Source organism: Botryllus schlosseri, chromosome 5, assembly GCF_051294905.1.
Source record: "Botryllus schlosseri isolate E-star chromosome 5, Bs_hap1, whole genome shotgun sequence".
Lineage (NCBI taxonomy): Eukaryota > Metazoa > Chordata > Ascidiacea > Stolidobranchia > Styelidae > Botryllus > Botryllus schlosseri.
In genome coordinates, this window is record NC_137240.1 from 7135452 (window position 1) to 7154187 (window position 18736).

Below are 18736 nucleotides of genomic sequence, written 5' to 3' on the forward strand. Positions count from 1 at the left end.
ATGAGTCCTGCTTACCATCTTGCAGCTGTCGCGCGCGAAGTCGCCTTTATCGAGTGGCCGATTTCGAAGGAAACAAGCACGCGCGAGCCGGAATAAGTACAAAACTAAATTGATTCGTGTAATAATCTGAGGCCAGTTTTGTGACTTTCAGAATATACCCGTTTGAAAGTATTATAAACATAAACAATAAACATATTGTAATCTGTCCGACTCCATGCATCTTGCAATTTCATCTTGACTCTGCCAAGATCTTTCTCGGGTAGACATTCAAGTCATTCTCCAAGGACTGGCGATTAGGAATAATTACGACTGCTACTATATAGCTTACTGCGCCTAATTTAACACTCTTGTTTATGCGACCGCTGTCACTCAAGTGAGTTTTGTCTGCTGTTTTGTCTTCAACTGTTTTGACTGCAAACTACATTATAATTGCGTGTTAGATTTTGTCAAGTGGTGAATATCGGATGTTGATTGATTCGCATCGGTTTTGTGTGGACATTGACATGGTAACTGGCGATAGAGAGCTGAGTTAACAAAATGAGGTTCACCGCCATCAGTCATATTGTTTTGATCGTAAAAATGCAGAGAGTATAGTTCTTTCTGTAGCGAACATCAATCTAAAATAACACTCTGACTACTTTTTGAATGGACTTTTCTGCTATACGCTGACATTGGATATTTCCCTCAAAGTAGCAAGCATCAGAAGTACCATCAAAAATGCCCCAAACTCACCACAAAACTACTTTACACTGTTTAAAATGAAAGTGTAAAGTAAGTAGATTTGTCTCAAAATTAGTCTGAAAACACTATCACTGGAGTAAGTATAGTGCAAGCAGGCTACTCGAGTACTCCGATGAAGTCAAATTACTTCGCTACTGATCACCTCACATCAAGTCACGAAAATCCCGCATATGATGTTATGAAATGTCATCTACGCTACAGCATGTTCAAAAGCAATTAAAAGGAATTTGATGTAACTAAAATATAATAGTCATTTATTTGCGGCGATATCATATTGCAATATGTGTAGGCTACTATGATTTTGATACTTGGTTATTGCGTAATTATGAAATGAAAATGCTCTGCGTATTGTACAATGTAAACCAGCGCACAGTGTATGTATAGTGTACGTACATTATTTATGGTGTGCATGACAACTGACTAGACCAGGGGTCCGAAACTCAAATGTGCTCGCGGGCCAATTTCCTAGTTTTCGATGACGCCTTGATGACCTTGCAGATTTCCATTCCACAAACATGGGGCAAATGCAATTTACTATTGTACTATTCACGCTTGACCCACAATAAATCACACTTTCAAGTATTTGAAAATAACAGGTTTTGTGATGGGCATAATTTGTCTAAATATCGAGTTATAGACACCATGCGAGAGGACAAATGCATCATGACATCGTAAAAGCTGTCACGTTATAATATTGCAGCTAGCGGAGATTTGACGTGTCGCAGTTATAGGTGGAACATTTTAGAATTTAGCAAAGATTGATCTGATACCAGAGTATATCAGCAGTGTAGCCTAATCCGGGATTTTGGTATAGTCCTAATAAGCATAGCGATAGGCTATTGTTCATGTCATTGCCAAAGTCAAATTAAATCAGCGTTCGATTTGCCTTCGACAGATCAATAACAACTCAAATGTATTAATTATTGTTTCATAGTATGGCAGTGTTCAGGGATATCTAGTTCTAGATATCCCTGCAGTGTTTCTTAACCTTTTTAGCGATCGTACCCCTTGTGCTTTCAAGAAGATTTCTCGAATACCCCATGTTCATTTCCAAAACAATTTCCGAAGGTAGGCCTACCTATATTCAAATCAAAAAGACTATCCACATAAATCGCGCGTAGCGCGAAGAATATCTTTCAGTTGAATAAATTAGTCCAGAAAATATTCCACTTTTTGTTCGTTTGAAAAGTAACTCGAGTCATTTTAATTATATCATCCAGTAAGTCCGAATTCGAGTAATTTTACGAACGGTCGCACCAATACCCATCCATATCACAATTTTCAGTCACGAAATCATTAACGGGTCAAGTTTTGTGATCATGAACTAAAGATGTGACATAATGGGATATGTTCGCACCACTATGAACGCACCACTTGGCTGGTTTATGGAGAGCACAAGGGTATTCAGCTACATTCGGATTTGTTACCCTTTAATTCATATTTACAAATATATGTACCCAAAATGGTATACGATTCAGTTTGCGACATGTTTCTTATCATATTACCATACTCTTCACACGCAGGCTACATAAGAAGTTACTATACATATCCACAATTGAAGATATGTTATAAGTGTGAATGGAAAATACATAACAGATATATTAGTATGGAAATGCATTTGCTCTGAACTACATGTTGGCAGGCGCAACTATACCCGATTCACACTACACCATCGGTTTGAAAAGTCGAAGCGCATTGCATAGCTGCGCTGGGGTTGTCAGATTGTTGGCTAACAGTAGGCGAGTCAAATCGGTATCTGCCAGTGATGAGCATCGGAGCGGAGTCGGAGTGGATTCGGAGTGGAGTTTTGCCGATTTTGTGACAGTCGAAGCGGAGTCGGAGTTCACTACAGATATTTTTTCGGAGAATTTCGGAGTATTGTAATTTTTGTCTCCGATATCGTTGGACAGGTCTTACCAGAATACACTATTGATTATGATTACAAACCAAAACACAGACAGTTGACACCTTGCTAAGTTGTAATATGACGGGTAACATGCAAAAATGATTGCCAAATGCATAAAAATCAGCCATCTGCGTAGCAATTGCGGACTTGAGAGTAGACAATACTATAAGGTCAACCGTATTATCACATTCATTTAGTAAAACACATTACCAAGTGTACCATGCTTGCAACTCTAATGATATACTATGGTTAAAATGATATGATTGGCCACGAGCTATCTCAACCTAATGATCTAGCAAGGCATTTTCGTTGAGCATTGTCTGTAGTTAATTATGTTTCGGATACTTGACGAGATTCATCGGAGTATCTCGGAGTCTGGGATTGAGCTCTTCGGTGTCGGAGGGAGTTTTCCTCAGACACTAAAGTTGTCGGAGGGATTAGGAGTCTCGAAAAGCACTATCCGCTCATCACTGGTGTGTGCCTCACCTGGTCATTGTTTCGCTGCGCTGCCATTGTACGCAACAGTGCCGGATTTCAAATTCATTGGCGATTTTGATGTTGTTCTGCTGGTGTTCTGCTTCTGACGCTATTAATATTTAGATTTTCGCAATCAGTTTGACAATAGCATTCGACTAATACCAGTTATTGCAAATTTTGATCGGTTATGGTGATTGCGCTATCACAGGTGAGGCTTGGTGAGTCTGTGAATCACCAGTGCTTCACCTCTCCTTTCGTGCTCTATTTTGAATGGTTTGCATTCAAAATTAGTCAAGTCATTCATGAGTATCGATGGAAAACTACACATAATTATATTGGTGTTATAGTCGTTGTAGGTGTCACAATTTTCTTTTACTAATCATGACTACGGGCGAGGCACTGTTTCACTTGCCTCCCCTGACTGCGCGTCACTGCTTCCGATTATAGACTTAGGCAAGAAGGCAACTCGTTCTCCCGCTCACAAGAGGGAAGTAGAGAACACAATTGAACTTGAACTCTGACAGACTCGGTGTCTTGTTGATGTTTCGTATTAATCTTCAGGCGCAACGCCACATACGGGGTAAACAACTTCACGGCAATCCAATGAAATTAGACGCCAAATGCTACTGTTCATGGGTGCACAGGTTTTTCGACGCTTTCCATGAGCTTATCTTCCGTTTTCACCATCGAGTGTGTAAATGACAACTAACCGACGGTGCCTAATCTTGCATTCCGCAAATAATAATGATTTGCCGACATGAACTGAATTCGGTCCACCGTACTTAGCAATTTATTCCAGCGTAAGACCTCACGTCATGGTGCATTGCTGTCCTGCAGAAGTCGGTTGGTTTGATTCGGGGAACGAGCATAGAGAAGTTCTGCTGCATCCTGTCTAATAGGCCTACTATATAAGCGAGGCTGTGCGACAGGAGACACTACAACCTTTCGTGGACTCTTATACTGACATCTACATCTACATTCATCAAATCGATGGTAAGATAACATTACAATTGCTACAGCGTACGATGATATGGTGTTTATGCGTAGTTCTCCGTCCGCATGTACTATGTACTGTACAAGTGTACATATCACCAGAGTAATTAGACGCAAAAAGTAGCTTGTAATTCCTTGCCACTTATCTTGCAAAGTTCAAGGGCATGGTACTAACCAGTTCGCGGACATTTCAAAGGCAATTAAAAGGAATTTGCTGTCACTAAAACAAAATTCAGATATTACTGACAGCGGCATGATGTTGCAATATATATATAGGTATACGTGACTATCTAAGCGTTGTGGTTGTCGTTACATTTGTTTCACAATTCTCGGTGTCTTTGGTGGTGGTTTGACGTAATTCTATGAACGTACCACTTGGCCGGCCCTTGAGCAAATATAGAAACATACATGATGCGAAGATAGGAATTTTGCATTCGACGCGACTACGCGACACACGTCTTCGCTTACGCAGGTTAGAAATTGGTTATAAAATTCGTGCTGCGACTGCCTCAGCAGTAATCCTTCGCTGCAGATGTCCAGTCAATTTCCAATAGAGGGTACAATAAGGGTATGCAAAGGGGTATATCAGCTCGAATCGAGATATAGACGCGATCTGGTGAAGTAATAACCGTTATCGAAATGAACTCGTATCGTCCAGCGAATTGATTGTCTCATGGGCTGGGTGCGTGTCGTCTGCAGCGAATATCGGTAGAACATTCATTTATCCACAAAAAGGGCATAAGCAATCACCGTAGGCTTCCTCGGAGAAATAATTCAGTAGAACGTGTATAATTTAGGAGACGTCGAGACGACACATTGTGTAGTGACTTCCCGAATATGTTGTCGTCAAAATATACAAAATTCATGAATTTTGCAGCGTGAAGCAACGAAATATCCCTCAAATAGCATGGATTAATGTCAGTAAATCAACTGTCGAAACTCTTCATGTAACACGTTGTAGATGTAATTCAGATTGGAATTATCCCAGTTCGTCCCTCGCGAACGGTGGTTGAGTACGATGAAAATGGTTCGCGGACCTATAGCATGCGGCCCAGCTCGTCCGTCGCCAACGATGGATGCGTTGTGCGTACGATGAAAATAGTTCACGGACATATCAGCATGCGGCCCAGTACGTCCCTCGCGAAGGATGGTTGCGTACGGTGAAAATGGTCTGCGGACATATTAGCATATAGCCTACGGCACTAATGCATGTCGGATTGTCGATTAAAGTCATGCTGAAGGTTGGGTTAGGGTTAGATTTCGGGTTAGGGATTGTAAGGGTTGATGTTGAGTTGGGAGTTGTATCGGCATGGTAAAGTCAAAGTGTCTCTTGTGTCAGATTGTTTAAGTCTTAGGAGTTACATCGTTTGCACGCGTTTGATTATTCCTGACTATACAGTACTTTGGGAGATATTAGCCAAAAGTATGTTGAAATGTAGGTAGCTGCATATCCCATAGCTATATGTGTATCACTGTATCGGTATATATATAAGCAGTTTCAAATCACTTTATCGTAAAATTCACTTATTCGATTGAAAACCTGCTAATGACTTGCACCGTGTAATCCCGCATCCGATCAGTGTTGGGGTATAGGCTTACCATATTTTGGAAATCTAAAAAGAGGACACTTTTTCAGAAATTCCAGACTTGCAAAACCGGAGAATAATTCTCAGAAACCGGTGAATTTTTCCCACTTTGTGATCGGTTGAAAAAAAAGGTTATCTATTCCGCTCAGAGCTCAAAATACCGTTTTTTCTCCACATTGCCAGGTGGATGACTAAAAAAAAAAGTCATCATTTCGCTCAGAGCTAAATTCACCGTTTTCTCTCCGTAATACCCGCCGGAGCTTCACTTCTGTGCTAATTTTCCGCATATCACTCGCAATTTGCTCTAAATCTAACCTAAATTTTCAAAAAAGAAGACAGAAGTGCGTCCTCCGACGACACTTTCAAAAAAGTCAAAAAAGAGGACAAATCCTCTTAAAAGAGGACGTATGGTAAGCCTAGGTAAGTCACTAACTTCGAGTCACGAGTCATTTCGAGTCACTGCACATTTTGACCCGAGTCAAGTCAGGTCAATCGATTTTCGAAGGTGACTCGAGTCAAGTCACGTCACTCGATATTTGGAGGTGACTCTATAGTCAAGTCGAGTCAAGTCAAGTCACGAGTCAAGTCACAATTCAAGTCGAATTGTTTTTTCGAAGTATGAGGCATGATAACGTTATTACGTTTTGCTAGCTGTCTGAAATACAGATTGAATGGACATTGATTTTGAACCGATTAACGAATATAGAGTTGAATATACACGCAAGAAGGCGCTGTATCGCTCACATATACGTAGAACTGCTAAACTACGTAAGTAATTTATAGTTACCAGCCGAAATAGAGAATAGAGAATAGAGAAACGAGTTGATGAGATGCAATACGTTACCCATTTACAAATTGATATGATACGATTCGAGCCTGCTCCAATGGTTGGGAACTATATAAACTATATTCGAACTCGATTTGAATAAATCAAGAGGTTTGGTTAAGGTAAGAACAGAGAACAGAAGTATACATTTTGCTATTAAATTACTTCACTCTACTAGGTTACGACAACGCAAGCTGTAAACTTCGATGACTTCGTTTGCAGTCAATTTATTTGTGGGAGAACAATGGAGGTTCATGCAGTAAAACTCGCGATCGTTGAATGATTGGTCTCTCTCACGGTTTACACCAGCATTTCGAGAATAAATGCATGTTACAGTGATGTTCATCGCCACCGATTACTTGATGACTTGAAATTGACTCGTGAATTTTGCTCGGAGTCACGAGTCATCCACATTCTGTCACGCCAAGTCAAGTCAAGTAAAGTCATTTTAGCAAAGTGACTCGAGTCAAGTCAAGCCAAGTCATTCGAAAAAGGTGACTCGAGTCTGTCTCGAATCAAGTCACGACTCGAGTCATCCCAACACTGCATCCGATACCTTCGAAAATGATTAAAATACTATATTGGGGTGTTTCGAGCGAGTAAAGGCCTATCATTAGTCTTTTAAGCTAGTAATAATTGTGACTGTATGACCATTCACACTCGACATCGACAATAATTCCAATTCACCGCTACCGTATTGCGACTCTTTCACCAACACTGAAGTCGCATGCGCCCCACTGAACCGCCATTTTCTTGCAACGTATACCCGTGCGTGGAATGAGCTATATCGTCATGCTAGATCTCGGCATACTTATTGCTGGCCGACTCGGCGTGATTCGGATTCAGTACGGTTAATTATGTATTGTGTATTATTAATTATATATCGACGTGTGTGTGCGTCAGTACGAAGTGATGAACCATGTCGGAGCAGCGCTACTTATCCAGCCTGCGGGACCATATAGCCAGAAACTGATGTATGAAATGAAAGAATAAATCGTGGAATATATAAGTTTGCTCAAAAACAAGCTGATGGCTCTACTGACCTGTGAATGAAAATGTGTTCCGGGTTTGGTAAGATGTAGTTGATGAAAATGTGTTGAAGATTTGGTAGGATGTAATTAATTTGGATGAGAGAAAAAATGTTTGAAAAATACCGATTCGATTCGTTAGCAACTTTGGTTAGTAACTGGAGGGCCACATGAAAAGTCTTAGAGTTGATACATTATGCTATGCAATAAGCGATGGTCCCGAATGCAATGTTATTAATTCTGTAGGTAAATTAGATAGGTTATGTCTCTACTCTATACCTAGTGACGTCAACAAGCACTTATTTTAGTAAAATTACACACTAACACTTGTTACATGGTTGCAAATTCAGAGTATTATTTTTATAAATCGGCTGAACCTGCATAAGTTATGGGGATTAATAATGATTGCATGTTTCCTGGGTGTGACACTTGATCATACAGTTCAATTATTGGAATTGTTCGTCATATATCTAAACATCGTAGGTAGCATGTTTGATATCTAGCTGTAACCGGACATTATACCGGGCTTTAAACTTGGCTATAATTGTCGGTGCGTATATAGTACTAAAGACGAATTGAAAATTGAACGCGTCTGGTTCAGTATTAAAAATCCTTGAGGAAAAAATACCCCGGACATCTGCCATGTCGTTCAATTGATGCCTGTTGGCAAAGTATATCGAAAAGCATTTACGCGTGTAAATTTAGACGCAATCAGAGGCGCATGTGATTTGAAAATAGCGCATTTAAGCTATTAGGCAGGACGTATGTAGTTTCGCAATTTTCTGGTTACGATACATTGGATTGGTTGAAACAAAAATCAATTTGAAACAAAACATGTTCAAAACAATGGCCTTTGTTTAAAACATGTTTTTTTCTAGGCCACGTCACCCATATTAAATTGTGACGTCGTAATGGATTGATATTCTCAATTGAAAATATCGGATGAATACAGCTCCTTTTGAAAAGTAGGCTTCCAACCCCTGTCTACAGACCAAAAAATATGTAACCAGGACTACATCGTCTTAAAGCATTTTTACGGTCGGCGGTAATCATCAGAACGTTCATTCCGTACCAATGGATCTATATCTATAGCTGTTGAACCGACTATTAAAAGGGTTCCAACCATCCCATCGTATAAGTCGATTATATTGGGTGGTGATCGTCGTCCGTATGCTCATACAACATGTTTTTTTGAAATTATGGCATAATTAAACAACTTGAAATTCACAATTTTTTTAAAAAAGCCTTTGTTTAAAACGCTGTTTAAAAAGTGTTTTAAACAACCATTTGTTTTGAATGCAACCCTAACGATACATAACCCGATCTAGCACGTAGGTGTGAATATTGTGTGGTAACTAGGGTTCCATTTAAAACAAACAATGTTTTAAAACACTTCGTTTAAAACATGTTTATGTTTTGAACAGTGAATTAAAAAAACATTCTTAAAGAAATGTGTTTTTTCTCAAGTTGTAAAATTATGCCATAATTGTGTAAATACTTTACAAAAAACATGCTGTATGAGCCTACGGTCAAGTACCACCCGATTTAGCCGACGTATATCGACATGGGATGGTTGCAACCCTCAAAATAGTCGGTTCAACAGCAATAGTACATACAATTCGTCAAAGGAGCTATTTTTACCTTATATTTTCAATTGCCAATGTCAATCCCCTATGACGTCACAATTGAATATTCATGACGTCATGACTTGAAAAAACCTGAAAAACAATAAAAATCATGTTTCAAATTAGGGCCTTGTTTTAAACATGTTTTTTTTAATTTGATTTTTTTTTAAATACAACCCTAGTGGTAACCGTAAAAGAATAGAGAAATGGTTCTCAACCTTACCGGGTAACCACCGATGTTCTATGATTTTGTTTCGTACCAACGAATTAACGAAAAACTCCAGTTCATTCCAAATGTATATAGGATTATTAACATGGAGGGATTAGCACATAAGCCAGCCCGAAAATCTCGAATCAAATGCGGTCCACGAGCAAATCCGCCCCTGATTATGAATAGCACACACTAACAAAGGCAAGATTGTGATGGTTGCAATTGTTTTTTCTTCAAGTTGATCTAGACGGGTGCAACTCGGTCGAATGACGCATAAATTATTTAGCTATATGCATTCGATAAAGACATTTCTTGCATTAGAAAATTCGTTAACGATTTGTGAAAACTGTAATTTTGCGTGAAGAAATTCATTTACTGCGTATTGTTTGAAATGACTCCTGTAACACCAGTGGTGCGCGGTCCACAGGTTGAGAACCATACTGAATATGAATGGGCGGGATTTCTCCCCAAATTCGATCCTGATTTATAGCCGATTCAAAAGTCTATCCAGTAGGATCGGAGAAAGTTTGAATCGTTTATATTAAATTAACTTTCTGTGGTGTTAAAAGCGACAATTCGCGTGATGTTGACAATGTGGTATCGGTGCCCCGGTGGTATTCATTATTAAGTTATAGGTCCAATTCCGTGATTCAATGCAAACTCTCACCAACGAAAAGACTTCACGTCTATTGCCTCCCTATCCAATCGCAGAATTCAAATTCCCGGTATTTATTCAAAAGCGTGATGTCACTGATGTTCGATTGCAAGCATCAAGCGAAATATTTAACTGCTGCACTGCGTCGCGATATGCTTGCGGTCAACGGGCGTACCTGACCTTCTACGGTTTAATGTCATGTTCGCAAGTCATGCGCGGCCTTGAAAGAAAACAACGCTAACGAGAAAAATAATTCGATGTCAGCAAAGCAATTAATTGCTACCGGACGTCAGCGGAACAAGGACGTCGAAAATGCGCTGCTCGTTATGTTACTAATATTACCTGTTCCTCGGCGGTGCACTTAAAATACGCGACCCTCGCGCGGCCGATACCGTGTAGGCACCATTAGAAACAATTTGATGCCACTCGTCTAATGAAAAGAGTAATTGCGATTGCTTGGGTTAATTGGCGAGGTCGCACGAGTAGAGAATTCATGCAAGGCTGCCAGAGTGCCAGTGCTTTAGGCCTGGCTTGCGCGGCGAGGCTGTTTCGGTGACTATTTCTTTGTACCGCATTTTCCTTCCTTAGTATTTTGCCTGCAGCCTACACGGCCGATGCAAAGCACTTGACGAGACCCTGCAATTATCATAAGGTAATCCGGATGCAAGGCATGGTCAAGAACAAAGTTAGACCTATCTCCATCATCAAAGTATATATACATATTTTACTCCATTCTTTCGCTCATTAGACATAAGGTCGAGGCCGACCGGGGAACGGAATACAGCTGTGGACGCGGACGGGTTAACATCGGGAGTGTGGGAAAGTTACAACAGATTAAAGTTGCTTGCTAAATTACAGCTAAATTTCTTAATTGATGGCTTTAGGTGAAACGACATAACTCAATTGAAATTCCTTGAGTGGTGGATCGAACCGACGGTCCTTTTCGGTTTGCCACGAAATTGCTCCGCTTGCAACGTTGCGGTTGGCTTATTTCAAGTCGCGTTGTATATTGATTGTCGTTATTATACTGTTTTCGAATGGAATACATTGTTCAAAGCAACATCTGCCCTCGGTTTGAACTTGACTAAGCAACATTACTCATTCGTCTTACACCCTGGAAGGTGGCCGTTATGATCCTTTTATTTCTGTTGTGACCTACTGCGGAGCATCGTTTTTTTTATTGCAATGGCATTATCTTCCGTTTATTTCCATCCTACGTTCCTATTCATAGCAGGGCTGTTCATGAAATCGATTATTTGAAAATTGCCGTCACTTTCAGTTGTGTCCGAAAGGCTTGATATTGTGATGGAATCGAAACCGCGATGATTTGCGGTTGGAATTTATTAAATGATACAAATACCTTCCGTAATTTTCAATTCGTCTTGTTGTCGGGTAATGAACCGTTAAAATGGATAATGATCGTCAAAATATAAAATTTTGAAACTAGGGATTTTAGAACTATAACTTTTGCCCGCCTTTTCGTAAAGCTGTACTGTACGTAGCCTACGTATTATATTCCACTCCACTAACGTTCCTATACTCGAAATGTCCATAATACCTTCGAGATGTATATTGAAACATATTCAAATCAAGATCGACTGCTGAGAGTTCGAAAAGAGTACACTGAGATAGGGCAGTACGAGGACACGGTGACAATATATCGATACCGAACATGTACTTTTAATAGAGATTTTATAATGACTATGCCGACGGCGTTCTCAACCTGTTAACATCGCCACATAGTGCCCGGACAAATCACTGGGAAACTATAGAGTCCAATCTATATATCTGCTGTGAAAGTACATCCCCGACTCGACGGGTCCAATATAATATGTATTACTACTCTCTCCGACAACGATAAAATGGATGTTGGAAAGTAACGGTGGTAAAGCATATCAGCGTGTAACATTTCGTTGTTTGTTTTGATTTTTTATTCATCATTCAGTCGCTGAGGTACAAGTCGATGATTGGACATAACTTACTAGCATCGCAACGATGTGCAAGGTTCCCGCTCTATACCAATTGATAAATTGTAATTCACCTGGCTTATGGAGGTTAATGTCTGGCACATTCGTACATGCACCTGTAAAATGTATTTCGGTAAAAATCCCGGCGCTGACTAGAAAAACTTACGCCGGTTCTTCGCATCGTCACCGGTATCGTTTTCATGCAGGTTCCGTGAACCATTTTGTTCAAGCGCCATTTTAATGGATGGAGCGATTACGCATATTACGGCGAAGTATACAAACCGGCAATTAAAGCATAACTCGATCATAAAAGACTGGACAATTTTCTTTTATGCCAACACAGATGCTCAGGAATAACTTGGCTATTTCTCATAAATACTAGACATTGACTCTCATATAGCCTTTCATCAAGCTAATTACTTCTTTTCGCGACCATTAAGGACCTTTGTGCATGAGATCGCAAATGATTAGCGTGATGCCCATCGGCTTTTGTTCCGTCCCGGAACGTTTACGTTCGAATTAACGCCGTACAACTCTAGAAAAACTGAATCCCGCTTCTATTTACCACTAGACGTAATCTGTTTTGCATCCAGGTAATCTGTTTCAGAAGGAGTCCTGGTTGGTTCTGAATATTCGTCCGCGTATGCAATGTTCACCAAGATAATTTATCCATCTCGATTATATGACTTGCGTTTTTATGGACAGAATCCATGCATGATTTCTCGGCCAAGCCGTATCGGATCAGCGTTGTCGCGGGTTCTCTTTCTTTTGAACGCATTATATTCCCGCAGGATGTAAAATACGCGCATAAAATAAACCTTGTCCACAGTCACGAAGCTTTACCCGTTAGCGTTTCAGATATTGTCCGGAAGGTATGCGACTTCTATACACAATGTCTTTGGGTGACACGCTAAGCCTTTCGTACCCACCCAAAGACACGGGTCTTACTGTGCGGCGATATTATATCAATCGGACAAATTTCGTAGACGTTGAACTGACACGCAAATTGGAAAAATGTATTATTGCGTGCGCGAAGAGTTCTCGCGGTCTGTATAACTCTGTATCGTACCAAAGTAACCGTGAATTATGAAATTGAAATTACGTAAAGATGTTCATGGGGGAGAGCGAGGTCCGGAGTACTATAAACCGCGCGGTGAGAAAAGTCCTCACGTCAATAGCGCTGGATTACTGCCGGATTGCCGGGGCCCATATTAAAGGATCTGCACTTTAATAAAACACCTGCCAGCGATGTGCTCCACCAGTCTTAACAAGTTTACATATCCGTACGACTGTAGCAATACGCTCTTTCCAATATACCCAGCGGAATGGAGACTTCTTGTTAAAACCGTGGCGCCTGGCTCATGTAGCCAGAGTGGATGATTTAGTTTATCCCATCAAGATTGCAATTATAGCGGCTTGTTCGTACGGCAATTATTAGTCAATACCGTTGTGATGCTAGCTGTCGACCGCAACAATCCTCGAACAAAACAAATTGACCCGTTGGCTAGTCTGACAGCGGGAATTTTACATGAACTTGAAATTTTCATATTCTGTCTATTGGTCGACAATTGACTCATCTTACTTGGTAATATCTAGAACTCGCGATATCATCGAGTCATCGGAGTGACATGAAATTGGATACGAGTCAAAATAATTAGTTCTCATTGCAGTTGTGGTTTCATCTTGTCAAAACGTCGCAACATTTATGCAGAATGCTCTGCAGCAACATGATATGTGAAGAATCATAATGAGTATAGTGTCTCATACCTCAGACTACATAGTTCGATATGTGAACGGGAGCCTTGACCACGAAGAGTGTACACGCCTTCTAAAGAAGTGCAGAATTCCTCTACTTGACAAAGGACATGGGAACTGTTATTATTGACATCTCGGTATGTCCGCACGGAAATTCCTAACTCCTTAATAACGGTAAACTCAATGGAGGAGTGTGGGTTATCATCGTGTTTAGCGACATTATTGACCTTCCGAAATAAAATGGCTGGCATTAGTCTCGATATCGTGGAAGATGCATCCTCGCTTTATTTAGAGGCGATTACGCCTCTCAATCCAGTCGACGAAGTGCGTATTATGCCGAAAAGTGTACGTCAGGTATTGCAGATCATAACGGAGCAATGGTATAATAAGCATGTGCTTAGAATGCCTTCATTGATTGGAAAACCACTACGGTATCATTTTCTATCGGCTGTCGATGAAGATAACTGGGTTGGACGCCCGAACGCAGTGCCGACAGCACAGAAACAGTAATGATCGACGCAAGATTGCGATACAACAACGCGCGATTAGCCTTGAACGATCCGTGTGAGCATGTGAGATAATAACATGTCGAGAAAAAATAGGGACGAGAATAAATGTAGCGAAGCGTTCATGTCAAGGGAGATTACTACTTATGCCGTTTAGGTAACTGGTGATTTAGATTTCAAGCCGCGGCCAGCGCGAAGGCGGTGCAACGAGTTCGGGCTCGGAGTAACAACCAAATTGAAGTATAAGGCTATCGATGCGGTGCAGGTGTAAGAAATGGTGTGTAGTGTGTAAGACGTTTTCGGTAAGAGTCCAACAGGTTTCGGCGTTGCGAAGCGCGCAGTGCTCATCGTGTTTCCGCGAATATGATGATATGCTATAATCGTCTTATAACGGATAAACCCTATATGAATGTGGTGTTGTCTTTGTCACCCGTTTCAGAATAATACAGTCGTGTAGTAAAACCGCCGAGGTAAATTCAACTAAGGTACTTCACATAGATACAGGCGTTAAGTGGTAAAGAAAAAGTAATCATGAGTGCTCCAACCGCCTCTATTTTGCAGTCGTCCGCTCCGGGAAGCGCAAGTGTCTTGGGAGACTATTATATTGGTAGGTTAAAATTGTTGCAGCTTTGTGAAAGGGTGAGGTTTATGATATTTCTCATTTTACGCAAGGGGTCAGTGCTCCTCTGATTACGCACCGCCATGCAACAGCGTTCATGACCAGGATGCAGCACAAGCCACCAACATTCAACTCCGGTAAGTTTAAAGTTAAAATTTAATGGGATTTGAGCGTAGAAAGAATGCGCGTGCACGAATACTATATAATAGTTGAATTTCACTTGGAATACTCTGACGTGATGTTTGTTTATTTAAATGTTGGCTACGATTTAGTCCACGCAGAAAATGTGTAGGTATACTGTGCGCTTTTGATATTCCTAAATATCTTTACAAAACTATTGCAGCATACTTGATCATAGTATTTGTGATCCCATCTATATCACGGCGTGTTTATGTGTAAATGTGCGTGATGCGTAAATGTGTCGTAATGTACAATATATGTGCTAATTGCGAAGCATGGATATCGTCTGACAATCCTACGTTAATTGCAGCACACCTTGTCACATTATTAGTGAGGATTCATCACATAATATTTCAAGATATGTGTTTATGTGTTACGGGAATGTGTGCGATAGTGGACACGACTGAAGATTCCTTGTACCTTATACCATGTTTTTTGACTTGTTTTCTCTGTGATTACAGAGTCCGCTTCTCCGGAAGATGAGTCGTGCTCTACCGGCTCTTCGCCGTATCAAGCGTCTTCGTCCACATCATCGCCCGCTATGGTGTTTCCAAACTCATCACACTCAACAACTCCTCCCGCAGCGACATACTCGTCAGCGCGTTTGCTTTCAGCAAGGTATAATTTAGTTACAGACTTGGCGAGCGACTTGGCGGCTTACTGAACGGTTTTCGAATAGTCAGTTGCTAATGTCGCTTGTCTACATTTCAGTGTATACAACGGTGCGGCGGGTGGCGACAAACCTTACGAGAACTGGCACAAGCAACAATGCAGCCGAGATTCGCCAGTCGGGACGCTCGCAAACGCTACCACTGGAACGTATTCGCTTCCTTCGACAACTCCGAACTTTGTCGCGTCGACGGCGGTTTATCCGGCCGCTAATCACTGGGAAGCCGCTCTTCATGGAAACACATGGCTCGAAATGCAGCATAGCTTTCAACATCATCACAACCAGGTTGGCAAATCTTTGTCGTTGAGAATCGTGTGCGAGATAGGATAATATCCAACACACCCGCAGGTTTTAGTGTATTCCAATTACGCTAACGCGTATTCCTATCAAGCTAACGCGTAACGTACGCATTTTCAGATAGCAAATTACTCAACCGATTATTCGTTTCCCGCAAGCCAGCTGACAACACTAGGAAATCATCTATCTGCAGGTTTGTCGGTGTTTTCATTTTGGTTAGAGAAATTGCATAGCATATGCGGCAACTTGGCTTTTAGCCCAACATCCGGCGGTGTATGAAACTTTCAAGCCTGTACTGTCAGGGGCCGCCGGGACCATGTACAACGATTCAACCGCACAGCTCCCGTCTATGATATCGCCGCCCTCGATACCTGCACCCACACGGAACACTAGAAGATACTCTGGGAGGTAAATTGTTATGTTATTTTCGCGTTTCACTGTCGTGACCATGGTGTCGCGTTTCAGATCGATTTGTGAATGTCCGAACTGCCAGGAAATCGAGCGTCTCGGCCCGGCGGCGGCAAATTTCAAACCCAAAGTTCACAGCTGCCACATACCGGGATGCGGCAAGGTCTACAACAAAACATCGCATTTGAAGGCCCACTTGCGATGGCACACAGGTATACGCGCTCTATCGCAAATATTGTACCGATTAAAAAGGTTATATCGCGCTTGATGACAAAATTGGATAATTAGCCGATTTGAGCGGCGAAAAAACAAAATGGGAGATGCTCGACGAGCGGCAATCAGCGTGTGAAATGAGTTAAAGTCTCATTCTCACGTTATTAATAAAAAATTGTGGCATTTTTCAATTCGATCGGACCGTATAACCGCGGAATCGCGGTAACAAAACCTCGTCCGATCGTTGCGACTCGGAATATATTTTCTCTTGTCGGACAGACACCTGAACTAAATTAATTAACGGCTTCGTCTCGGCCAAGATGAGCGTAAGACGGATGTATCATGCAGTGGGATTTTAAATCGCTTGTTTTCTTAGGAGAAAAGCGGTTTGCATGCCCGGTGTGCAACAAACGATTTCAAAGAAGTGACCACTTGAGCAAACACGTGAAGTCGCACACCACAACACCGGAGCCGACTCCGAAAGGGAACCGTGTTAAAGTGGAACCGACTCAGAACGGCAGCATCGGCGAAGGGCTGCAACCGAAATGATAACTTTCATCCGAGAGCGGCTGGTCGCTGAGATCTGTATTTCTCAAAAGGTCGCGTTTCAGAATGTGGATGATTTCGGAGCGACTCAACGCCAGTCCGTGTGATTAGACGTGTCGGAGTTGGGCGCTGCGTTACGTCAATCGCGGATACTACGGTACTCGGTTCTGTGCTACGTGGGAATATTGATTATTTTGTGTATGGTGTCGCGAAAAATCTACGAGTATATTCGGTACGTGATGTGATCCCACGCCGGTATCTCGGCGCGTTTTCGCGAGCTGAAGGCGAGTGATGTTTTAATGTTTTAACAGTCATGAAGCATTGATTTGATGTCGTTGCGATGCGGGACTATCTGTTTTATCTTATTCCGTTATTTTCCGTTCGATTTGTTACTCCGAAATCTGTGCGTTCGTACAAGTCAACATACAGTGAAAGTCAAATTTTGGAATAAACTTGAACGGTGGGATTGTAACGTCGAGTATATGGCGGGGACGTTAGCGCTTGTAAGTCTACCGGATTAGTCGCGCAATATCCTTGTTTAACCCTCTTTGCGTTAAGCACGGCTAAATAATTGCGAAGATTTGCGTACACCGCACCTGATGCAAAGTCGATCCATAAGTCCAAACTACGCTCTACAGCATTAGAGCGCAAGGTTCGCGAATTAAGGATACGAATTGAGATTGATCGCTCCAGGTCATGTTTAAGTAATTGGTAAATGCTGCGCGCTGTTGACATTAGATTGTAATAATGATTAAATATGGGATTATTGAGCGAATGGTCATCAGTGTATTTCATAAGCAAGGTGTACAAGCTTGAGTTAAGCGGGCGCACTTTGGTTTTACACGGACGTGTCTTAGCGGGAACGACGATGGCATTCTGGGTAAGCGTCGGTTTTGCTGCGTTTTCCCCGTGATCTAAATCGTCTTCAGTGGAGTAATTTTCCCAATTTTCCATTCGGATTTAAAGACGACAGTGGGATAAGGCAGTCGTGTCAAGACAAATATCGTATTCCGACTTCGATGTTGGTATATCCAGGTAGATTGGAATACGGGCGTAGCGGCGATAACAAGGTACAAATACAACAAATTGCGCCTGAATTATTAAACAGCTTCTCTGCTTGTTATCCGGGGATCGTAGATCGCAACTCCGTACAATGGTGATAACGTCGCAACTGCCGGGCGATGAATTAGTAATTTCCGCGGACTCCAGTACACCAACACTAAAAATCTTGTCGGAAAAGCTCGCCCTTGAATTCTCTGCGGGGCAGGTACAATACGCAAAAGTGCGACTATTGATGTATGTCTTGGTTAGTTAAATGTATATGTCTTGGCTTTGAAGTAACCGATATGTAATGGCGTGGAAATGCCCAATCAATTCGAATTTCTAGGGGATTATAAATTGATCCGTCAACGTAATCGACATTCTCTTTGTTGTTGGCGAGAATTTATCGGCATTGACGTTTACGAGACTTTCCGGGAAAGTTGGGGGGCTTATCGTGATGTGCATGTGAATAAATTATTAGATTCA

The 18736-nt window shown here is 41.5% G+C and overlaps 1 protein-coding gene across 6 annotated transcripts; it reads left to right on the forward strand.

Annotated features, from left to right (window-relative positions):
• Positions 1 to 3917: 3917 nt before the first annotated feature.
• Positions 3918 to 17681, forward strand: LOC145438822 (transcription factor Sp9-like). 6 transcript variants are annotated; one of them, XM_080316181.1, is made up of 9 exons: positions 3918 to 4117; positions 14775 to 14883; positions 14949 to 15032; positions 15537 to 15693; positions 15787 to 16030; positions 16163 to 16235; positions 16300 to 16450; positions 16508 to 16662; positions 17040 to 17681. In XM_080316181.1, exons 1-9 carry the CDS (start codon positions 4115 to 4117, stop codon positions 17210 to 17212), a joined length of 1149 nt encoding a protein of 382 aa, XP_080172307.1. In that variant the 5' UTR covers positions 3918 to 4114; the 3' UTR covers positions 17213 to 17681. The 6 variants fall into 6 exon arrangements, with proteins under 6 accessions (XP_080172307.1, XP_080172310.1, XP_080172311.1 ...); XM_080316184.1 differs by having other exon boundaries at positions 16345 to 16450; XM_080316185.1 differs by having other exon boundaries at positions 3919 to 4117; positions 14838 to 14883.
• The last annotated feature ends 1055 nt before the right edge of the window (positions 17682 to 18736 follow it).

Bases quoted from the DNA above. Each gene is read 5' to 3' on its own strand.
- LOC145438822 (XM_080316181.1), top strand. The intron at 15,694-15,786 runs GTATAATTTAGT...TCTACATTTCAG, and splicing joins GCGCGTTTGCTTTCAGCAAG to TGTATACAACGGTGCGGCGG. The intron at 16,663-17,039 runs GTATACGCGCTC...TTGTTTTCTTAG, and splicing joins CCACTTGCGATGGCACACAG to GAGAAAAGCGGTTTGCATGC.